This window comes from Lycium barbarum, chromosome 2, assembly GCF_019175385.1.
Source record: "Lycium barbarum isolate Lr01 chromosome 2, ASM1917538v2, whole genome shotgun sequence".
NCBI classification, from domain to species: Eukaryota; Viridiplantae; Streptophyta; class Magnoliopsida; order Solanales; family Solanaceae; genus Lycium; species Lycium barbarum.
This window is the reverse complement of record NC_083338.1, coordinates 2,302,758-2,324,509: the sequence shown is the minus strand read 5'-3', so window position 1 is coordinate 2,324,509 and position 21,752 is coordinate 2,302,758. Positions and strand designations below refer to the sequence as shown.

The 21,752-nt window shown below is 35.2% G+C and overlaps 1 protein-coding gene across 1 annotated transcript; it reads left to right on the top strand.

Moving 5' to 3' along the window:
• The first annotated feature begins 1,284 nt into the window (after positions 1-1,284).
• LOC132629213 (type IV inositol polyphosphate 5-phosphatase 9) lies at positions 1,285-6,561 on the top strand. The gene is made up of 7 exons (XM_060344930.1): positions 1,285-1,466; positions 1,925-2,032; positions 2,142-2,448; positions 3,661-3,845; positions 4,821-4,929; positions 5,384-5,538; positions 6,232-6,561. Exons 1-7 carry the CDS (start codon positions 1,285-1,287, stop codon positions 6,449-6,451), a joined length of 1,266 nt encoding a protein of 421 aa, XP_060200913.1. The 3' UTR covers positions 6,452-6,561.
• The last annotated feature ends 15,191 nt before the right edge of the window (positions 6,562-21,752 follow it).

The window sequence follows — 21,752 nt, the reverse complement described above, 5'->3', positions numbered from 1 at the left end:
CCATGTCTATAAATTCAACTGAATCGTTTTACGGGTAAACAAACATTATATCTCTAAAGAAAAAAATAAAAAATAAACAGAATAATTAAACTCAAATATACATTCTAGAACCGATTAATACGTGCCGACACTACAAAAAAAGGGGTAATTTGGGGGAGTTGAAAGTTGCAATTTGTGGAGGTTTTCGCCTCCGTTAATTGCTTGAGGAGGCTAAAATCCCCGCGAATTGCAACTTTCAACCTCCGCAATTTTTTTTTTTTTTTTTTTTTGTAGTGCGAAGGTATTCAAGAGTTTATTCCTCATTAGTTGTGCTAGAGTTCCCAAAGGAATTCATATGATCCTGGACTACTTTAGCATATTATATTATTTTTATTTATGTATGTGGGGTAATTTGAAAGAAGGGTATCATGACCACGTCATGATACTATTGCCTCTACTCCTAATTAGTTCTAATCTTCTACTATTAGATAGTACTTCCCCAGCATAATCTCTCCCTTTTTATTCTTTTACGTACTATATGCCTATATATATCTTTGTCCATTTCTCTTGACACCTTCTTCAACATTACAATACCATTTCTCTTCATTCTTCACCCTCAACAATGAAAGGAGAAGTATGCTTCTTCTCTCACTCTCTCTTTCTCTTTGTGTTTTCATGCTTCCATTTTCCAATATTTGTTAGAAATAATCTGTTTGTATATGAAAAGCTGATTGTCTGTCACTATAGCGTTTTACCCCTTCTTTTCTTATTGCTTTTTATCACTTCATTTTCCTCTACACTCGAAACCATGGTAGAAGCTTGAGGGGCGGAAGGAATTCATCCGAAATCCTTTTGTCAGAAAATTACACTGTATATATATAAAGTCAAAACATTCTTTTTACGTGTATATTATAGATGATGAACCCCTTGAGAAAATTATCACTTCATTTTCTTCTAATCTCCCTTCTCGTTTCTTCTCTTATCATGTCTTTGTGTTTAACTTCATTGTTTTGTATATCATTGTGGGCCTATATACAACTTCAAGATTTAACACTATTACTGCATTCTCTTTGTGAGAATCTATAATTTAGTTAATAATATGTTGTAGCTTATACTTTTATTTTCTCTATAATATTCTAGATGTCTCCAAGAATTTATAGATGGGTTAGGAGATCATAATTATACTTTGGAAGTAATTAGATGTTGTCCATAGTTATTAATTTGCATGGCTAATTGAATTCTTTGTTCTTTTCTGTATATGTCTCTATTAAGTTCTAATTTTTCTTTTTTTTCATTTTCAAGGTTATGTGGCCGAGATTGGTAGCTAGTAAGGTCCTAAAGAGATTGGGGAGCACCAATTTTGTGGCAGATTTTCCAAGTGATGGTTCTGAAGATTTATTAGAGATTCCACATCATTTTGATAAAAAATCCCACAGTTCTGGTGATATAACTTTCAGTGATCCTCATGAGGAAACTCAAAACTATAGGTAATTCATTAGTGGAGTGCTCAACATCCTAACCACTATTTAGATATAATTAGATTTTAGTGGTTAGAATTCAACCAATGAAATTCTTGAAACATGTATTCAACTTTATTATATTGTTTTAAATTCGTTCTCCGAAAAGGAACGATACTAGGAGAATATTCCATTGAGGAAATTAATCATTTCATAGTACCACCAACGAATTGTGGTAGGATGGATATAACCTCTTCATCTTTAATAAAATATCTTGAATTCGAGCTTCGAAAATAGAAACTTCTGATATAAAGTGCTTCCTATTTAATTAGCCTTATGCGGCGCAAATTTAGATTAATAGGGCCAGTGAGTTTGAAAACCGAATAATTATAAGAAAAATTCCCTTCCTCATGGCTTAATTGTTATAATTTCTCATAATGTGTTTATCATGCCTATTATATCATACATAGTGTTTTTTTTTTTTACAGTGTTTTTGTTAATACATGGAATGTTGGAGGAGTTGTACCCACTGATGATTTCAATGTGGATGATCTGCTCGGCACGTGCCACACCTCATGTGACATCTATGTTTTTGGGTATATTCTTATTTCCCCAAACATTTTTTTTTAATTCAAGTTATTACAAAATGAAATGTATCCAGTGTTTTTTTTTTTTTTTTTTTTTTTTTTGGTAATATCTATGAAGGTTTCAAGAAGTAGTGCCACTAAGAGCAGCAAATGTTCTTGGATTAGAGAGTGGAAGGATTTCAGCAAAGTGGAATTCTTTAATAAGACAAGCTTTGAACAAGAAAGGAAAAGAAAATACAAATTCTCCAAAGAATGGAAATGCAAATATTGGCCAATTATTTCCACAAGAATTCAGTTGTATTATCAGTAAACAAATGGTTGGAATATTGATTTCAGTTTGGGTTCGAAATGATTTTCGTTCGTTTATTCGATACCCTAGTGTTTCTTGTGTTGGCTGTGGAGTCATGGGTTGCTTAGGGAACAAGGTAATTATTACTTCATCTAATTAATTTAATGTGTTTAATTTCTCTTTTTAGTTTGTTTAAAAGAAAATGTCACTTTTTATATTTAGTAACTCTTTAATTTTGATGTATCACATGTATGTTTACGATGATAGTATTCAAAAGATATTTTGGTACACTATATACATATTTAGTTTAAAATTACAAAATTTCATAATTTTCCGATCCTTACTTTCTTAAACTCTATGTCCAATCAACTAAGACACGTAAAATAATCAGAAATAATATTTCATCTCCAAATTTCATTCAATAATATTATTTTCTTCTTAAAAATCCAACTTCCCAACAAAGAAATATAGCTCCTCCTTTTTCATGAATGATAACGTTCATACCATTTCATTCTGGTTTGCAAAGTCGCATATTCTACATTTAATGAGTAATCTTTTAACTTCTATTTCTTTCTGTCCCTGTCATAGTTTTCTTTTTTAGTTTGTCCACAAAAGCATGATTCATTTTTCATATTTAAAAATAGTTCAACTTTAAATTTCTTGTTTTTATCCTTAATGAGTTTATTTATAGCCACATAAATATTTATGACTTGTTTTAGTATGCAAGTTTCAAAGTATTCTTTTCTTTTTTAAATTTCTTTCATTTTCCGGTCAAACATGTCCACATAAATTGAGACAGAGGAAGTATTATTATGGAAAACGGATTAGTCTCAAGCATATTACTAGCCTGTTTGGCCAAGCTTATTTTCCCCCCAAAAGTACTTATTTTTTCAATAAGTGCTTATTTGAAAAAAAATGAGGTGTTTGGCCAAGCTTTTAAGAGAAAATAAGTGTTTCTGGGGAGTAGCAGAAGCAATTTTTTAGAAGCTAAAAAAAATAGTTTTTGCCCAAAAACACTTTTTTGAAAAGTATTTTTGAGAAAAATACATGTAGAAGCACTTTTTAAAAGCTTGGTCAAACACTAATTGCTGCTCAAAAGTACTTTTTAAATTAATTGGCCAAACACAAACTGTTTTTCGCCAAAAGTACTTTTTTGAAAAGTACTTTTAAACAAAAATACTTTGTAAATAAACTGATTTTAGAAGCTTGGCCGAACAGACTAATAATATCATGTATTTTTCATTTTGTCTTTGTTTTAAATTGTGCAGAAACAAGACATGACTCTTAATTTAAATGGCGGTTTATTATTTAATTTGGTATTTAATTATGTATAAAATTTGTCTTGCAGGGTGCAGTATCAGTTAGATTTCAATTACATCAAACAAGCTTATGCTTTGTGTGCACTCATTTAGCTTCTGGTGGTAGAGAAGGAGATGAGAAAATTCGCAATTCAAATGTTGCTGAAATATTTTCAAGAACAACTTTCCCCAAAGGCTCTTCACTTGAATTGCCAAGAAAAATTCTTGATCATGAGTATGTCAATAACCTTAATTAAGCTCCTTTAGTTTAATGTTTTTTAGATTCTCATCCAGTGCTCAGTGTCCACCCGACAAATCTGGATTCACTATCAGAAAAATTCTAATTTCTAGTGGAAATTTCAGATGAAATCCATCGAAATTTGACTCATCGATAACGTTCCCAGTTTTTCCCTTGGGAACACCTTACCGACGAGCCAAATGCTGACGGAACGCCCATTGGAAATTAGTGATTTTGTGCAGTGATTTGCGCCGCGTAAGGCCCACTAAAAGGGGAGATGCTCCAAACCAAGATTTTTTTCATTCTCAGGGTTCGAATATGAAATATTTGGTTGTAGTTAAGGGTGGAGGGATTGATCGTATCTATCCCACCAACAACCCTTGGTGCTTAACTTAACTTAATTTAATAAGAACTTTCCAAAACGATTCGTTAACGATTACTTCGAATAATCGACTTTTTTAGTAAATTTTCTAATCAATGACAGATATTTGTGGTAATAAGACATGAGTAAGTCCATAAAAATTAAACTTTAACAACCAATTAAGTATTGGTTGTTGAAGAGTTAAACATTGTTTTGTTAGTTGAAGCCGCCAATCGAATCACAATTAACTCTTGATAATTATTAATCACCTTTTAAACATATAATAATCTTGTTATAGTATAGTAGTCTTGAATAGGTAGCTAAACAATGAAAAGAATACAAAAGAAAAAGACAATTTCCAACTTGGGCATGTTGCCTATTAAATATCAATTGACCTTCAACAAGTTGTAAAAGTATAACTTTTTTTCTGTACCAACGGTAGGAAAAGTTGATTATTCTTACATTAATAGCACAAATATCAATTTAAAAGTAAATATCTAAATGACATCACAATCCCTTGTACATGAAGAACACAAATATCATTTTTAAAAAGTAATTATGTATCTTCATGACATCACTTTTAACCTAATTTTCGAATTGGTTGGTTGTAGCCGAGTGATACTGCTTGGAGATTTGAACTACAGGATTTCTTTACCAGAATCAACTACAAGAATATTAGTGGAAAAAGGAGATTGGAACGCACTCTTGGAAAATGATCAGGTAGCTTATTATAAGTATTAATTATAAAAAGTTATTGTTTCCGTGTGACCTATAGGTCAAGGATTTAAGTCGTGGAATTAGCCATTGATGCTTGCATCAGGGTAGGCTGCCTTTATCACGCCTCCTAGATTAGAGTGCGGCCCTTCCCTGGACTCTGTGCGGAGTGCTTCAGGCACTAGACTGTTCTTTAGGAAATCTGAAAGCCAAAAGGTGTCGGGAACCTTGGAGCAACGTTAAAGTTGTCTTCATGAGACCTTTATCAGGGGTTCGAGTTCTATAATCAGCCACTAATACTTGCATCAGGGTATTATGCCTAGTATAAATTACACCCTTGTAGGATACGACCCTTTTACAGACCAGCACAAATGTGAGATGTCTTGTGCACTGGGCTGCCTTTAGTAGATTCAAAGCCACTATAACTAATATTTTAAAAATGTGTCATTATTAAATATAGTTGAGGATGGAGCTCATGGATGGACAAGTATTTGAAGGTTGGCAAGAAGGGATGATCAAATTTGCTCCTACATACAAATATTATCCAAATTCGAGTAATTTTTACTATGGTAGACCAGAGGTGAAAAGAGGCGAAAAGAAACGTTCTCCTGCATGGTAAGTTTGTTATTTACTTGTAACTCAAGTAACACACTAATAAAAATGCATACCTTGTTCATGAGAGATTACCTAAACATAGATGAATATTGATTAGTATCTTTAAGAATCTGATATATAGTTACTGCGGTCTAACTTTCATGGATTATAGCAGGTTATTACTTTATTTTCAGGTTGTCATATCAAGCTTTATATATATATGAAGAGTTAACTATTGATATAGGTCAATTTAAACGGAGAGTGTAAAAGTTCTTTATACTGTTAGTGCACAAAATATATAAACTGTATTTATACACTTTCGTTTGCATAATGTCTGATCTCTCCTTTCATAGTCCACTAATTTGAACTGATATGAGATACACATTGATTAATCATAAAGCTTAAGAAAGAAATAAACACTTTTGAAACTTGTAGTGTTAAATGAGCCGTAGATATTTATAGGGTTACAAATCACCACATGAAGGGTAAATTGGGAAATCTTAAGTTAAATTATATCACTTGACAGAACAAAAATAAAAGTGGATCATATAAATTAGTTCTCCTTCCTCCCACCTACTCCCCCCTCCCACCCCCCACCCCACCCCCCGATCCCCCCGTTTTTGTATATTAAGTTATTTTTCACCTTTAGTAATGCAAAAAATATTTGACAAAGGCGTAATTCTTCTTTCCTATTTGATGGAACTATATTTTTAGGTGTGATAGAATAATATGGTATGGTGAAGGGTTAAAAAAACAACTATATGCAAGAGGTGAATCAACATTATCAGATCACAGACCAGTGAAGGCAATTTTCAGCACACAAGTGAGAGTTTCAAGAAAGTTGAAGAGATTACAGAGTTTCTTTTTATCAGAAAGATTTGATCAGATTACAGGCCAACTAGAGATGCACTCAGAATATGTAATGGAAGATTAAACCTTCAACTTAAAGATAAGCAATATATAATATACCCCACCTCCCACATGTACACAATGTATAATATTGTGTGATCTTGGTGCTTTTGTATTTTAAATCTGAGATCAAAAGAAAAGAGCCTTTTTCATGACTCAATCCGTTTTTTATCTGTATAAATATGAATATACTGATTTATGACTATTGACTCGTGCCGGAAATTTTAATAAGGGGATTCAATAAAAAAAATGCGAAAAATGCTACATCTGGGACTCAACCATGTGATCAAATGGTGATCTTCTATTTGCATTTTCTGTCCAAATACAATGTAGTAGCCATAATGTGGCAGAGGCTATGGCTGCAAAGTATGCTGCACAATGGATAAAGGATAGAAATATCAACAAATGCATTCTAGAGCTGGACTCAATGCTTGTAACAAAGTTGCTTTTGAAAGAAAATGTCCGCAACCTCAACTTGAAACCTATTATTGAGGATACCTTAATACTGACTGAAGGCAAGGAAGTGAGCATCAACCACTGTTATAAGGAAGCTAACAGAGTTGCAGACTATTTTGCAAACCTTGCTACTACTTTGGATGAGCCTCTTACCATTCAGGTTACCTAGAGGAGCTATTGTGTCATGCTCCGAACCTGGGCCTGGACGTAACACGGCACCCGGTGCCAAACTGCATGTGACCGAGCAAACCAACTGGCTGACTGAATCAACATGTGATATCAAAAACATAACTGAATGAGGAAATAACTAAACACATCCTGATATACTAAAGGTCTGACTGAAATCATAATGCGGAAATACGTAGACAATCTGAAATATATCTGAAAGTAGCCAACATGGCTAAACCAAAACAACTGAATGACTAAGTATAACTGTCTACAAGGCTAACATAACAAATATCTGACTGTCTGAACTGTGTCTATGAAGCCTCTAAGAGTACTGAATAATAGAGCTGTCTATAAATTGAAATAACTGGATAGCTGACAACGCCCCGAAGGAATTTGGGGCTCACCAGCAGCTGATACGTGCACTCCTAAAGAGCTGAGTCGTCAACCTGTATATCATTGCCTGCATCGCGAGATGCAGGCCCCCAAGCATTAAAAGGGACATCAGCACATTTGAATTGTACTGGTATGTAAAGCAACTGAAGCAATAAAATGCTAGAACTGAAACTGAAACTGATAACTGTAACTGTAATAGCAAGGAAGTAGAGATATGAATACCCCCTGCTTTGTATCTGAATCATCTGTATTATCTGTGTTTGTATATGTGGGGCCTCGGCCCACTAATAAATGCACGCTATGGCCTCGGCCTAGTAGTGCGTCAGTCAATGGCCTCGGCATATATACGTATACACAAGACTGTGCTGTGTCCTTGGGCAAAATCACATATGTTTAATTATGGTTAATTAATAAGGACTAAGACCATAGTAACAATGAACAATGCTGAACTGAAATAGACATGCTGGACTGAATTGAAAACACTGACTGTTTTTTAGCATACTGAATTTCTAGACTGAGACTCATGTGATAACAATACATAAGTCTATAAAGATTACGTGCTGAGTTCATGATATTCAAATTGACAACCATGAACGAATTCTGTAACCGCAACCCTAGAAGATAACAGTTCTACAACATATCATGAAACTAGGGCTAAACTGTACTTTGAGTCAAATTACTGACAAGTATGAAGAATGAGGCGTAGGGAGAGTCATGAACATTCCCGAACGTAGATAGTTAGCCTCACATACCTTAATTCCAGCCTTTGAGCGTAATACAATATTCGTCAACCTCTTCAACTTTGATCTATATCAATACAAGTCAAAGGGATTTTATATAAACAATAATATTCATACCGGATCCGGCATACAATCCTTAAGGAAAAACTAAAGTTATGCCAGAGGGGGCAAACTTTGCCTTGAGAGATATTTTTTTTTTTTACTTTTCAAGGCAAACTTTTAATTATGCCTTAAGGAAAAGTTCCGCCTTATGGGGCATACTTTTAGTTATGCCTTAACTAAATAGGAACGTTAAGAAAACCGTTCCACAGGCGCACGTTACGCAAGGACAGCTAACATACGCCTGGCGGAGTAATGGCCAGAAAACGTGCAACTACAGCGGCAAAGCGACCTCTACCGCCACCAGTATAATCACAAGATCCACCATTACCTGAAAATAGCTGTGTTGTTACCCCTGAGACGGGAATTCCACAAGCCCTAGCACCGATTCAGCTTACTCAGTGGCTAACTGGTGCTACGCACGAATCTAAGGTACAACAAGCTCCGACGAAAGTGGTGACACAACGAGAACCAACAATAGCATTGACACCTCAAACGGGTGCTGGTAACGACACTATGGCAGCTCAAGCAGCACGAAAGCTTACCTTCTCGACGAGGAGCTCGGCGGGAGCAGCGGATACACCACGAAGGAATAATCGATCCCCAAAGAGAGGTAAACCCTTATCATATTTCCCTCCAGTACTCCGTGAGGGTCAAAAGGTCATTAAATTGAACATTGATGAGGTAGAAATACAAAAGCAGAAATGAGACTGTGCACTCATAGGTTATGTGGTAGGAAAAAACCCCACGTCTAAGCAAATGCTCAAATTTTTCTATGCTATCTGGAACTTTGTTGAAACACCTAGGGTATTCCTACATGACGATGGGTACTTTATCTTCAATTTCACTACGGAGCAGGGACAAGAGGATGTGTTAGAAAATGGACCATATACATTCAACTATAGACCCATGGTGCTCCATAAATGGACTGCAGGTTTTTGTATGGGTAAAGAATCCATTCAAGAGATGCCCCTCTGGGTTAATTTCCCAAATCTACCAGTGCAATATTGGTCAACTGAGAACTTGGGTCGAATAGCCAGCTACTTGGGAAAGCCTCTATGCACTGATAGACTTACAGCTGAGGAGGAAAGGTTTTCGTATGCAAGAATTCTAATAGAGGTGGATGTCACACAGCCTATCCCTGAACAAATGATTATTGAAGAGACAAAAGGGAAACTCAGAGTGCAACATTTAGATTATGATTGGTGGCCTGAATATTGTCAAGATTGCATGTGTTTGGGACATGAAACAACGAACTGCCCAGTGAATCAAGCTGCTAAAGAGAGGGAAAATAAATCTAAGGAGAAGGAACCAGCTACAAAAAAGGGTAACCCAGACACAGTAGCAGAACAACCAGTGGTGGTGAACAAGAATGTGGGTGATCCAAAGAAGAAGCAGGCTACACAAAAACCACCAACTCATTGGCAAGCTCGAGTAACACAAGTTGGTACTTCTAAAGCTAATGAGCCTGGGCAAGCACAACAAACACATGACACTGTCTGTACAATAGAGACACAGCCTCAGACATCTGTAGAAATAGGTATAAATTCAAAAGAAGTTATAATGGCTTAGCAACAGCTTAGTACCCTGGGGTTTGTAAATGAGGATAATACTAGTATAAAGGGTCCTGAGCAGCCCTTGCTCCATCCCACATGATATTTTGCTCCTGGAACATCAGAAGGCTTAATGAGCCCTACAAGCAAAAGGAGTTGAAATCCTTTTTGCGAAAGAATAAAATAAATTTGTTAGGATGCCTTGAAACTAGAGTAAAGCAGGGCAAAACAGATAAAATAAGGAAGTATTTGGGTACAGAATGGACCTGTTATTCATATTACACAGAGGACCCAAATGGTAGAATTTGGGTATGCTGGAAGCAGAGTAATGTGCAAGTAAATGTGGTCTTAACTCAACCCCAACTGGTCCACTGCCAAGTGAGAGATAGGGGCTCATCTTTCAACTCATACATCATATTTGTATATGGGGTCAACACTATTGGAGGAAGGAAAGGGATATGGGATAGCCTAAGGGCAATTCATGCTGTAATGGTGGAACCTTGGCTGATCCTGGGAGATTTCAACACCTGTATTTCAGTACATGACAAAATTAATGGGGCCCCTGTACAACAACAAGAGATACGGGATTTTATGGAATGCATAGATGACCTGGGACTAGGCCACCCAGCTAGAAGTGGGTGTGATTTCACTTGGTGCAATAAGAGAGATGCTCAAGTGAGGATCTATAGCAGAATAGACTGGATATTGGGCAATACTCATTGGTTCATGAAGTATGGCAACTTGGAGGCAAATATTGGCAACCCAGAATGCTCTGATCATTATCCTATATCAATGGACACTACTGTTGTCTATCAGCATGGTGTCAGACCATTTAGATTACTCATAGTGCTCCTACAACAAGAGTCATTCAAGGAAGGGGTTAATCAGGTGTGGTCTGTCCCAGTGTAGGGATATGCTATGTTTAGGGTATGGAGAAGGCTGCAGATGTTAGGGGCTCAATCCAAACAGTTAAACAAAGAAATGTCAACTTTGGAAATAAAAATTCAAGGCTTGAGAGACCAACTGCAAGTGATTCAAAATCAGCTTAGTGCTAGCTTATTCGACCCAACATTGATAGACACTAAGAGGAGCATCATCACCCAAATCCAGAAATGGGACTACATTCATGAACAAGTTTTAAGGCAAAGGTCAAGGGCCACTTGGATAGCACATGGTGACTCCAATACCAAGTTCTTCCATGCTCACCTGAAGGCAAGACAAACTAGGAACAGGGTTATATCAATTTGCAATGAACAAGGAGATAGACTTACTGATCCTGCTTTGGTCCAGCATGAGTTTATCACATTCTTTAGAACTTTGTTGGGTACTGCAGCAGCTGAATGTCCATGCATTGACCCTGCTATAGCTAGAGATGGACCATATATCACTGATGAACAAAAGAGGCAGATTCTACTGCCTGTTACAGCTGCAGAGGTAAAATCTACACTATGGACTCTTCCAAATGACAAGGCCCCTGGGATAGATGGTTTCCCTGCTGAGTTTTTCAGAACATATTGGCATGTGGTGGGTAAAGAGGTAACAGATGCAGTATTACAATTCTTCTAATCTGGTAAACTGTTGAAAAGTATAAATTGTACTACTGTCACATTAGTTCCGAAAGTGCCTAACCCCAATTATGTGAAGGAGTTCAGGCCAATTACTTGCTGCACTACTATGTATAAATTGATAGGCAAGATACTTATTGCCAAGCTAAAAATTGTGGTTGATCACTTGGTAGGACCCTCTCAATCTGCCTTTATAGAGGGCAGAAGTATACTTGATAATGTTATAGTTGCACATGAATTGGTAAAAGGTTATGGACAAAAACATGTTTCCCCAAGATGCTTCATGAAGATTGACATTAGAAAGGCCTATGACTCGGTTGAATGGGGATTTTTAAACATGGTACTGCTGGAATTTGGAATGCCTACAAAGCTAGTAGGGTGGATAATGACTTGTGTTACAACAATTAGCTATTCTATACTTATTAATGGGTCACTAACTGAGAAATTTCCAGCAAAAAAAGGCCTTAGGCAGGGTGACCCTATGTCACCCTATCTCTTTGTACTAATCATGGAATATCTCAACAGGCCATTAAAGTAGCTTAGACATAACCCAGACTTCAATTATCACCCTAAGTGTGAAAGGCTACAATTGGTTCACATTTCCTTTGCTAATGATCTCATACTATGTTGCAGAGCTGACAAAAGCTCAATCCAACTATTGCTTGAAGCTTTTAACCACTTCTCCACTGTGTCTGGCTTGAAGGCAAACCTGGACAAGAGTTCATTTTATGTTGCTGGGGTTACAGATGCATTTAGAGATCAGATTTGGCAAGAGATGCAGTTTACCCTGGGTGAGATACCCTTCAAGTACTTGGGGGTTCCTCTAAGCTCTAGAAAACTGAACATATAACAATGCATGCCACTGGTGGAGAAAATCACAGCTAGAATTAGATGCTGGTCCTCCAAGCTACTCTCATATAGTGGCAGGTTACAATTGATTAAAAGTGTTCTCTTCGAAATGCAGACTTATTAGGCACAGGTTTTTTTACTTCCTAAGAAGATCATCCAAATGGTCACTACTGCTTGTAGAATTTTTCTCTGGACAGGTAGTCATGAGAGCTCAAGAAAGGCCCTAGTGGCTTGGGACAGCTTGTGTTTACCAAGAGCAGCAGGGGGCTTAAATATTCTCCACTTTGAACTATGGAATAAAGCTGCTGTGTGCAAGCTACTATGGGATCTATCTCACAAAAAGGACACTCTCTGGGTGCAATGGATCCATAGCTTCTACATCAAAATAAATGACTTAGCTACTTTCCCAACTCCTAGACAAGCTTGTTGGCTTGTTAGAAAGATACTGGATGCAAGAGGATGGTTCCTTAGTATCAATCCTATAACTCATCTGGACCAATTATCTATGGGTGGGAAATATAGTATCAAAAAGGCATATCTATCCCTCATTCCCCAACATCCCAAGGTACCATAGAAGAGCTTGGTGATGTCTCAAGGCAGCATACCAAGACAACAATTTATCCTTTGGCTAGCAGTGCAGCAGAGATTGGCGACAGTAGATAGACTAACTAAATGGGGGATCCAAGTGTCTCAAGACTGTGTGCTGTGTAATACGAAAGCAGTGGAAACAATGCAACATATGTTCTTTGACTGCAAATTTTCACAATACATTTGGCATACTCTCTTGAAGTGACTGGGTATACAAAGAGGCATAGGAGTCTGGAATACAGAATTACAATGGTTATCCATGAATGTACATAGCAACAGACCAAGGTCAGGCATACTGGGATTCCTCTTTGCAGCAGTGGTCTACCGGATATGGAGTGAAAGGAACTGCAGAAGATTCCAACAAAAAAGCAAGCATCCAGTGCTGATTATCAGGGACATCATACTACAACTACATATTAAAGGGCAGAGGATGAGCACCTGGAGTAGAGCGTTAGAGAGTCTACAACAATACCCTGTGTAGGCTTATGTTATATATAGTTGAATCATGTAATCTGCTTGTACTGAAAAATCTAGGATCTGATCTCTATAGTCCAATATAGAGTCAGTGGTGTAAAACTGTCACTTTGGTTGAATAAAATTGTTCATTTGGCCAAAAAAATAATAATATTCATGCTTTGGTTATCTAAGCATTTTATCAAACACTTAGTGGGCATAAAGCTCTACAATCTCCATTAATGGTGTTTCTTCACCCAATTCTCATCCTATTACTTCTAGGTGATTCTAAAATCTCAATTAGATGTAATTAACATCATTCTCCATCACCCATATCATTATAACAATCTCAAGTCAACAATTCAAAACCCTACTATAGTTCGTGTAATTCTCTTTACTAATCCCATTTACTTCTCCCAAGAACTCATCAATTCACTATTATGAATGATTAGAGTGTAGAAGCATTACCTTTTTGACGTTCAATCCTATTGAATACGAGGTCTAGGATTTCCACGCCCAACAATAATGTTCCACTCACAACTCTATTGATTAGAAGGGTTTACTCAAGTTAGAAAGAGATTAGGGACTTGAATTCAATCTAGAATCATGATAAAACTTACCTTGGAGGGTTCTTGAGGCTTGGAACTTGTTCCCTCTGACTTTAGGGTGATCTTTCGTGACTAGGGGTGTTAGGGAAATAAACCCCAAGCTTAAATATAACTTAAAACGCGAAATCCCGATTTTTGACCCGAAACCCGACCTGTTACGCGATGGGTCCGCGATGCACGTGCATCGCGCGACATTCTGCAGGTCGATACTCAGAGTTGCGCGATCGGCCCGCGATGCGGGGCCATCGCACGCGCCCTCACGCGCCTTGAAAAGCGGCGTGTGTCGGTACTATGCAGTGTTCGGTAAAATGGTCATAACTTCTTGTACACAGCTCTTTTTGGGCTCCACAATATACCGTTGGAAAGCTATTTCAAAGAGATACAACTTTCATGTTTTAAGTTTTCTCAAATTCCCAACGTATTTTCACGAAATTTGATTGGAAGGCAGACGTATCGAAAACTTAGCCGATTCTATAGAATTTTTAGTGTCTTACTATTAGCCATATTGAGACGATCATATCTCCTTGCTCCGATCTCTCATTGGCCTGTTCCTTATATCGTTAGAAAGGTATTTCTACGTACTACAACTTTCATTAAGGGTACTTTTCCAAATTCCCAACTAATCAAGGATTTATGATTTCCCCAAGTAGGTCTGTTAACCATTTTCGGAAAACATTCAAACCTTCAGTTTTTCCACTAGAGCTCTAATGATACGGGGTGTTACATATTGGGCTGTTCAGTTTGGACAAAAGGCAGCTGCCCTGTGAGATTAAGATATGACAAAGCCAGCTTTTTTGTTAGCTAGATGTATAGGTCAGTCTGATCTAAGAGAATGCATAAGATTTATGATTTGCATTCTCCTTTTTGTGCTGGTTGCTTACAATCAGCTGTTGTATATTAGGGGTAAGGCGTAATCCCCCCAGTTATTGCCTTCAATAATAATATACAACTCTACCAGGATTCATCCTGGGAAATTAAAAAAAAAAAAAACACATGTGACCAAAAGCGAAGTTTGGACCATGCAATTAATCACTATATTAAGTACTTCCGTCTTCGCCACTGATTATATATACACATAAGTATAAAGAAATATCAAATTAAGGACGTTAATAATATAACTCCTTTAAATAAACATATATAAGCGGAAAAAATTCATATATAAGCTATTTATCTAAAAGATGTTGAGTTATATAAATCGTTAGTACAAAAATTCTTACACTATTTAAGTTTCCTAGAAGGGTTTTTGAATGATTTGATAGTATAAGAAATTTCTTACACTGACCACGTATATATAACTGAAACTCCATCTATAAACGTAACAAAATTTAGAACTTAGCTTGTAGTAGTAAAATACTTAAGTGAAAAAGCACAAGCTAATCAGTAGTATATTGCAAGTCGGCAGTATTTTTTTTCTCCACCATGTTATTATCAGTGGGTCAGTATATGTCCGTATCAATGCTTTCTCCATACATGGATTTGGCATATTTATTTATTTTACTATCCTTAGATGATGCTTCCAGACAGGTTCTTCCATGCAACTCTCAATTAAAAATGGCCCACCTTCTTATGTTTTTATTAATTTTTTTTTTTTTTGGTGAATTAAAGAAATTGAAAGGATTTGCAAATGATTGGTACAATCTTTCAAGCATTTGATTGGACAGAATGAACCAATCAGAGTGGAGAAATTCATACACCAATTAACAAATTTTGACTACTTTGGATGTATACACAGATACACGTTACAATTTATTTATTCAAGAAAAATATAAACCAGTTTTATCTTTTAGTTTTATTTTAATGTGTCGACTTGGTTGTTGGTTTATGAAATAGTGAAATCAAGGTCTGATAATTCAACACTAGAACTCTAGAAGCATGAAAATTTGTAGCAATCCGAAAAAAGAGAAAACTCGAATTTATTTAATTAATTTTAATGTTTTGAATCAAGTATTAGTCGTCTAGCATGCGATGATCAACACTCGAGAATGTGGTGGGATCGATGGATGAGATTCCTCGTCTCCTTAATCGAAAGTTTTTGATCGACCCTTGATCAGAATTGAGAAATTTTTGGTATGGAGGGCTTTCCAGTCTTTAGTAGCTACGCCTGGCGAATCTATATTGGCAAACTTACTCAAATAACTACTTTATTGTAGCTTCCTACCATTTATAGCTATCCTTTTAAATATTACCATTTGTAGCTACATTTTGGTAAAATAATATATGTTTTCGTGTGTATTTATTGTCAACAAATACATGAGAACACAGTAAAAAAACAGGATCCTTGATTTTAGCCTTTAACGGTGGAGCAATTAAATTAGATATTAACATATATTTTTTGATGTATTTTAGTGATTTTTTTTTTCTTTGATGTATTTCAGTGATTTTTTTTGATGTATTTTACTGATTTTTTTTTTTTGTTTTTGATGTATTTCAGTGGCTTTTTTTGATGTATTTCAAATACATTGTGTACATTCCAACTACATATGAAGCCAAATATATTCAAATTTTCTTGTATTTGAATGGATTTCAACAAATACATTCAGATACAAGACAAAAAAATTCAAATACATGACAAATACATTGTGTTTGTCTATTAACAAAATACACTAAAACATACATTCAAAAAATACAAAGACAAATACATTAAAAAACCGTGTATTTGTGGATGTAGATTTGAGACACCACCACCACCACAAAAAACCCTAATCTTTCCACCACCACCAAAATCCTAAACTGAGACACCACCACCACCACCAAAAACTCAAGTCTGAGACACCACCACTACCAAAAAAACCCTAATCTTTCCACCACCAACAAAACCCTAATCTCTCCACCTCCACGTCATCTTCTCTGCCGCCATCTCAAAATCAGTGTCATTGCCGCCACCACCAACAATACACACGGCCAGATCTGTGCCATCGCCTCACCGGATAGAGTGAAAAGAGAGAGAGAGAGAGAGAGAGAGAGGGGTGAGCACAGAGGGAGAGGGAGAAGAGAGAAAGGGGCGGCGCGGCCATGGTGGTGGTGGTTGAGAGAAGGGGAGAGAGATCTTTTTAGGGTTTTGAAAAATGAAAAATCTGAAATGGATAGTGATTAAGAAAAAAGAAAGATATATGTGTTTGGGTATGTATTTTTAATATAGCTACCATTTGTAATTTAGAAAAGTTAATTAGCTACTAAATATAATTAAATAAAAAGGTAGTTAATATTAATAATTAGTTCTTAAAAGAAGCTACAATGAGTAAAAATTCTATCTATATTAGTTGAACCAATAGGTTCCAGATACCAGCCGATTATATAATTAAAAAGATCATATATACTACTCCAAAAAATTTACTAAATCATTACAACTTGAAATTGGAATTCATAATTTTCTTTTTGACATTAATCATGCACAAATATGTTAAGAATCATTTCATTTAGATATAAGTAATGCGAGGATTAGTAATGCAGTGATTGTACTGTAGGGACTAGTAAAATATGAATTAGTTATGCATGGAATATAATATAAGATTATTTCTTGTTAAATGTTTTGTTCGATATATTAACACATATTGTGCGGAGCTAAAAGATGTGTTTCTTTTTCAAACAAAAGAAAGTTTATTTGCTATTAGGAGATTAGTAGTTTTGTCATTTTAGTTCTTTCCATCCATATATTACGAAAATCTGTATTCTTCTTACAATGCATATAATTTTGCATGACTTATGTATAGTAATTGGAACATTCTTATAATGATGCAGGATTATATATATAGAGATTATATATAGATATTATACCTTTTTATGACCCTTTAATACATATTACGTAAATGGCATAGGAATTAATTCATTTGTATACCATTTATTTATTTGTTTACATATGTTTGTTTTTAAGCTAAATAATTTAGACTTGTGATTTGTGAAATGTTTGATGATGTAGGGGTCCGTAAGAGACATGGGGCGTGTTATCCTTAATGTTCCCTAAAGTGGATTATGCTTTAATTTGAAAACACCACAAACAGTGAAATATAATGCGGAATACTTAGAGGATTATATAGGGACAAAGAGTGGCCCATTGAAATTATGGGCTTAGTTTGTCCAGTATTGAGACAATTTTAATTGTGGATTTGTTACATAAAGAATTTTTGGTTCATGTACTAACTATGCATGAATTATAATGTAGGAATTGTTTAAGAGATAAATAATGAATGGCTTGTTATGCTATAATAATAATATAGTGATTTTTATTCAGAAATTGCTTATTTTAAGGGTTTTTTCCCCTTCATATATTGCTAATTTATGTACTCTTTTATCATATTCTAATCATGCATAAAATAATACGCAAATTTTTACATAACTATATCAGCATTAGCTATGTGGAGCTTAACGAAGCGAATCAAACTTCATATTAAGTTATGCGACGATTATCAGCACATATATCTCTCTCCCCCTTTTTTTTTTTTTTTGTGCAGAATGCCCTTCAAAGGCACTGGTCTTTAATTTTTGGCCCTCAAATTGGCGGTCTTTAATTTTTACCCTTCGCTAAAAATCCCTTGGTTTCGGGTTTGAACCCCCGCTTAGTCAAAAATTAAAAAAAAAATTGTAAGGTAGAGTTTGGATTCGCAAGACAGAGTTTTGCCTCAAACTCTACCTGATCAAGCAGAGTTTTGCTATCTTCAGGCAGAGTGTGAGGCTAACTCTGTCTTGTACCTGAAGACAAAACTCTACCTTAAGGTAGATGTTTGCATTAAGATAATTTTTTTTATTCAATTGAAATTTTGTAAAACTCTGCCTTGTGATTTTTTTTTTATTGAGTCGGGGTTTGAACCTAAGACCTCGGGGTATTGGCAAAAATTAAAGACCACCAATTTGAGGGGCCAAAATTAAATACCAGTGCCTTTGAAGGACAATCTTGCAAATGACCCCATATATATTGCAAAAGATTACCATTTGGATAATATAAAGTTTATAAGTTGATGAGACAAGGACTGGCCCATTGAAATTATGGACTTAATTTGTCCAAAGAGACAATTATAATTGTGGATTTGTAACGTGTAGAAGTATTAAAAGGACGCTTTTAGAGTCTAGCTTGTTTGACCAAATTTTGGAAGTTTAGAAGTTCTTTTTTTCTTTAAGTAAAAGATTATTTAATTTAGAGAATGAAGATGTTTTGACCGATTTTTTGGTGAAGAAATAAGTTTAACTTAAATTTTTTTAACTTCTTTTTATCGAACACATCAATTGCCTATTATTAATTCACTGTGAAAATTTAACTTAGCTTTCTTTGCAACTTCAGTGTATTTTTTTTTCCCACTTTTTTGGTTCTCATTTGGATCTCTCTTCGTGTTACTTGAAGTACTTTTCTTAGATATATCTATTCTTCTTTTATATGGTTTTAAAGGACAATATCTTGTTAACAGAAATCTCATGCATATTTGAAATGGGCCAACTGACATCTAAGCAAATGAAATCCTTTGGGCCATTTCCATCATGGCCCATGGGCTTCCTAGTTAACTCGTTTATTGTGGAAGCAACTACGGGTCATTTGCACTTTTGTTCCTGTTTTGTGCTGGTCTTTAATTTTTACTCCTCAACTCAAACAACTTTTTTGCAGGACATAAGTTTACATTATAATATCACACAAGATCGACGACTATATAAATTTTTGACATAATAGATAGATAGATATCTTAACTTGACCTAACTGGTAACTAACATTCCAACTTTGAAAATGTAAATCTAGACACTTTAACTTGATTAGATAGCTCTAGTATAGCAATTACAACACTTAAACTACAATGGAAAATATTAAAATAACAAGTAACTAAGAATGATATAAGAATGAAAGATGAGAAGTTTAGACTCTAAAAAAGAAGATGCGAGGAACAAACATTTTCTCACATTTCAAACCCCTTGTCCCTTTTAACCAATTACTAACTGAGCCTGAATCCCTTATAAAACACTCCAATATTTTACTCTGTCGAATCTCATTCATGTCTAATCTCATTCACCACTTTTAGATCCTAGGCCCGTATGAAGTTAGCTTGATTTACAATAAATTACCTTAACGGCAAGGAGGAAATGCCGAAAGGCAAGGCTAGGGGTGGGCACAGTTTGGGCCAACCCGAAATCCAAACCGAAATCCGAACTTTTTAAATATTTGGTTTGGATATTTGGATTATGGATTGAACTTCGGATTTTATTTTTAAAATTTATGGATTTCGACTTGGATATGAATTTAGTACTATGGATTTTTGGATATCCGAATATTCAAAAAAATTATACCTTTTATCTAGCCCTGCCTATATCATATGTGACCAGTATTAATAAATCTAGTTTCTAAAGGTCCAATAGATTAGTAACTAAGGCCCTATCCATTAAAATATTAAATCCAATATACAATTCTCTATGTTTTCTTACTTCTCAAGTCTCAAAAGTCTCATGTTATTTTGTTCATTTCCATTTTTCCAGAATGCTTTTATTTGGTATGGATTTACTATGTTGGACATGACTTGGATTTGTTAGTCCTAATTTGAACTGGAAGACTTTTTTTTACTAAGCAATTAAAATTTAAATTTACCTATGTGGAACTAACACATGAAGTTCGTTCCTAATAAGTTTGCCTTAAGCTCAAGAGTCAAATCCGAAAATCCGAAATATCCAAACCGAATAATCCAAAACCTAACTTAATATATCCAATCCAATCCAAACTTATTTGGGTTGAATTTGGATTGTAATTTCTTCAATCCGAAAATCGAATATTCAAATCGAAAATTTCATATTCAATCCGATGGCCCGAATGTTCACCCCTAAGCAAGGCTAATGATTGCAATGAAGTCAGTAACAAAATAGTCATACCACCCTAGCCAAACAGAAAATAAAAAAAAAGTTGCCAAACAAACGGACCGCATTAATTGCTCTTGTATTCCTGTTGATCGGAGATAGACCTGAATGAACCACTGTTTGGTTAGTCAATATGATTGAAAATGATTATTTGGTACAGTATGTATGGGTGTCCACCTCAGCCCACTTTTACTTTTTTATTTTTTATTTTTTATTTTCCTTTTGGTGATTGAAAATGGCTTTCATTCTTTCCAGCTTGTACTCGATAGTCATCTCAATGTTGTCGACACATTTGTCTTATCATCCTATTCTTATCAATAGCTTACCAAACTTTTTTTACTCCAATCTTTTTAATATCTTTTTTTGGTTTTTATTTCGTATGATATCCGTATTTAAGCCCGATTAAATTTAATTTTTTTTTGTAGGGTTCATTTAAGAAAAGCGTATCGTATCAAGAATTTTTTCATACCCAGCGCTCGAACCCGACATCTCTGATAAAGGGAAGAGCACCCCCATCCGCTGCACCACATCCTTTCGTGGTTCCTTTTTAATTTATGTTCTCGTGTTTTTCTTTTTATAGCTCATTTCAAAACAGTTCTAATTTCGAGAGTCAAACTTTGACATCGATTTATTTGTATGCCCTTTAATTATTTTAAATTGTAAATATTGTGACTTATAATACTTTTTATGTAGTTTCTAAATATGTAAATTATGTTTAAAAAAATGTAAAAATTGTACTTATCGTATCAAGAATATTTTCATACCCAGAGCTCGAACCCGAAATCTCTGATAAAGGGAAGAGCACCCCCATCCGCTGCACCACATCCTTTCGTGGTTCCTTTTTAATTTATGTTTTCGTGTTTTTCTTTTTATAGCTCATTTCAAAACAGTTCTAATTTCGAGAGTCAAACTTTGACAGCGATTTATTTGTATGCCCTTTAATTATTTTAAATTGTAAATATTTTGACTTATAGTACTTTTTATATAGTTTCTAAATATGTAAATTATGTTTCAAAAAATGTAAAAATTGTACGT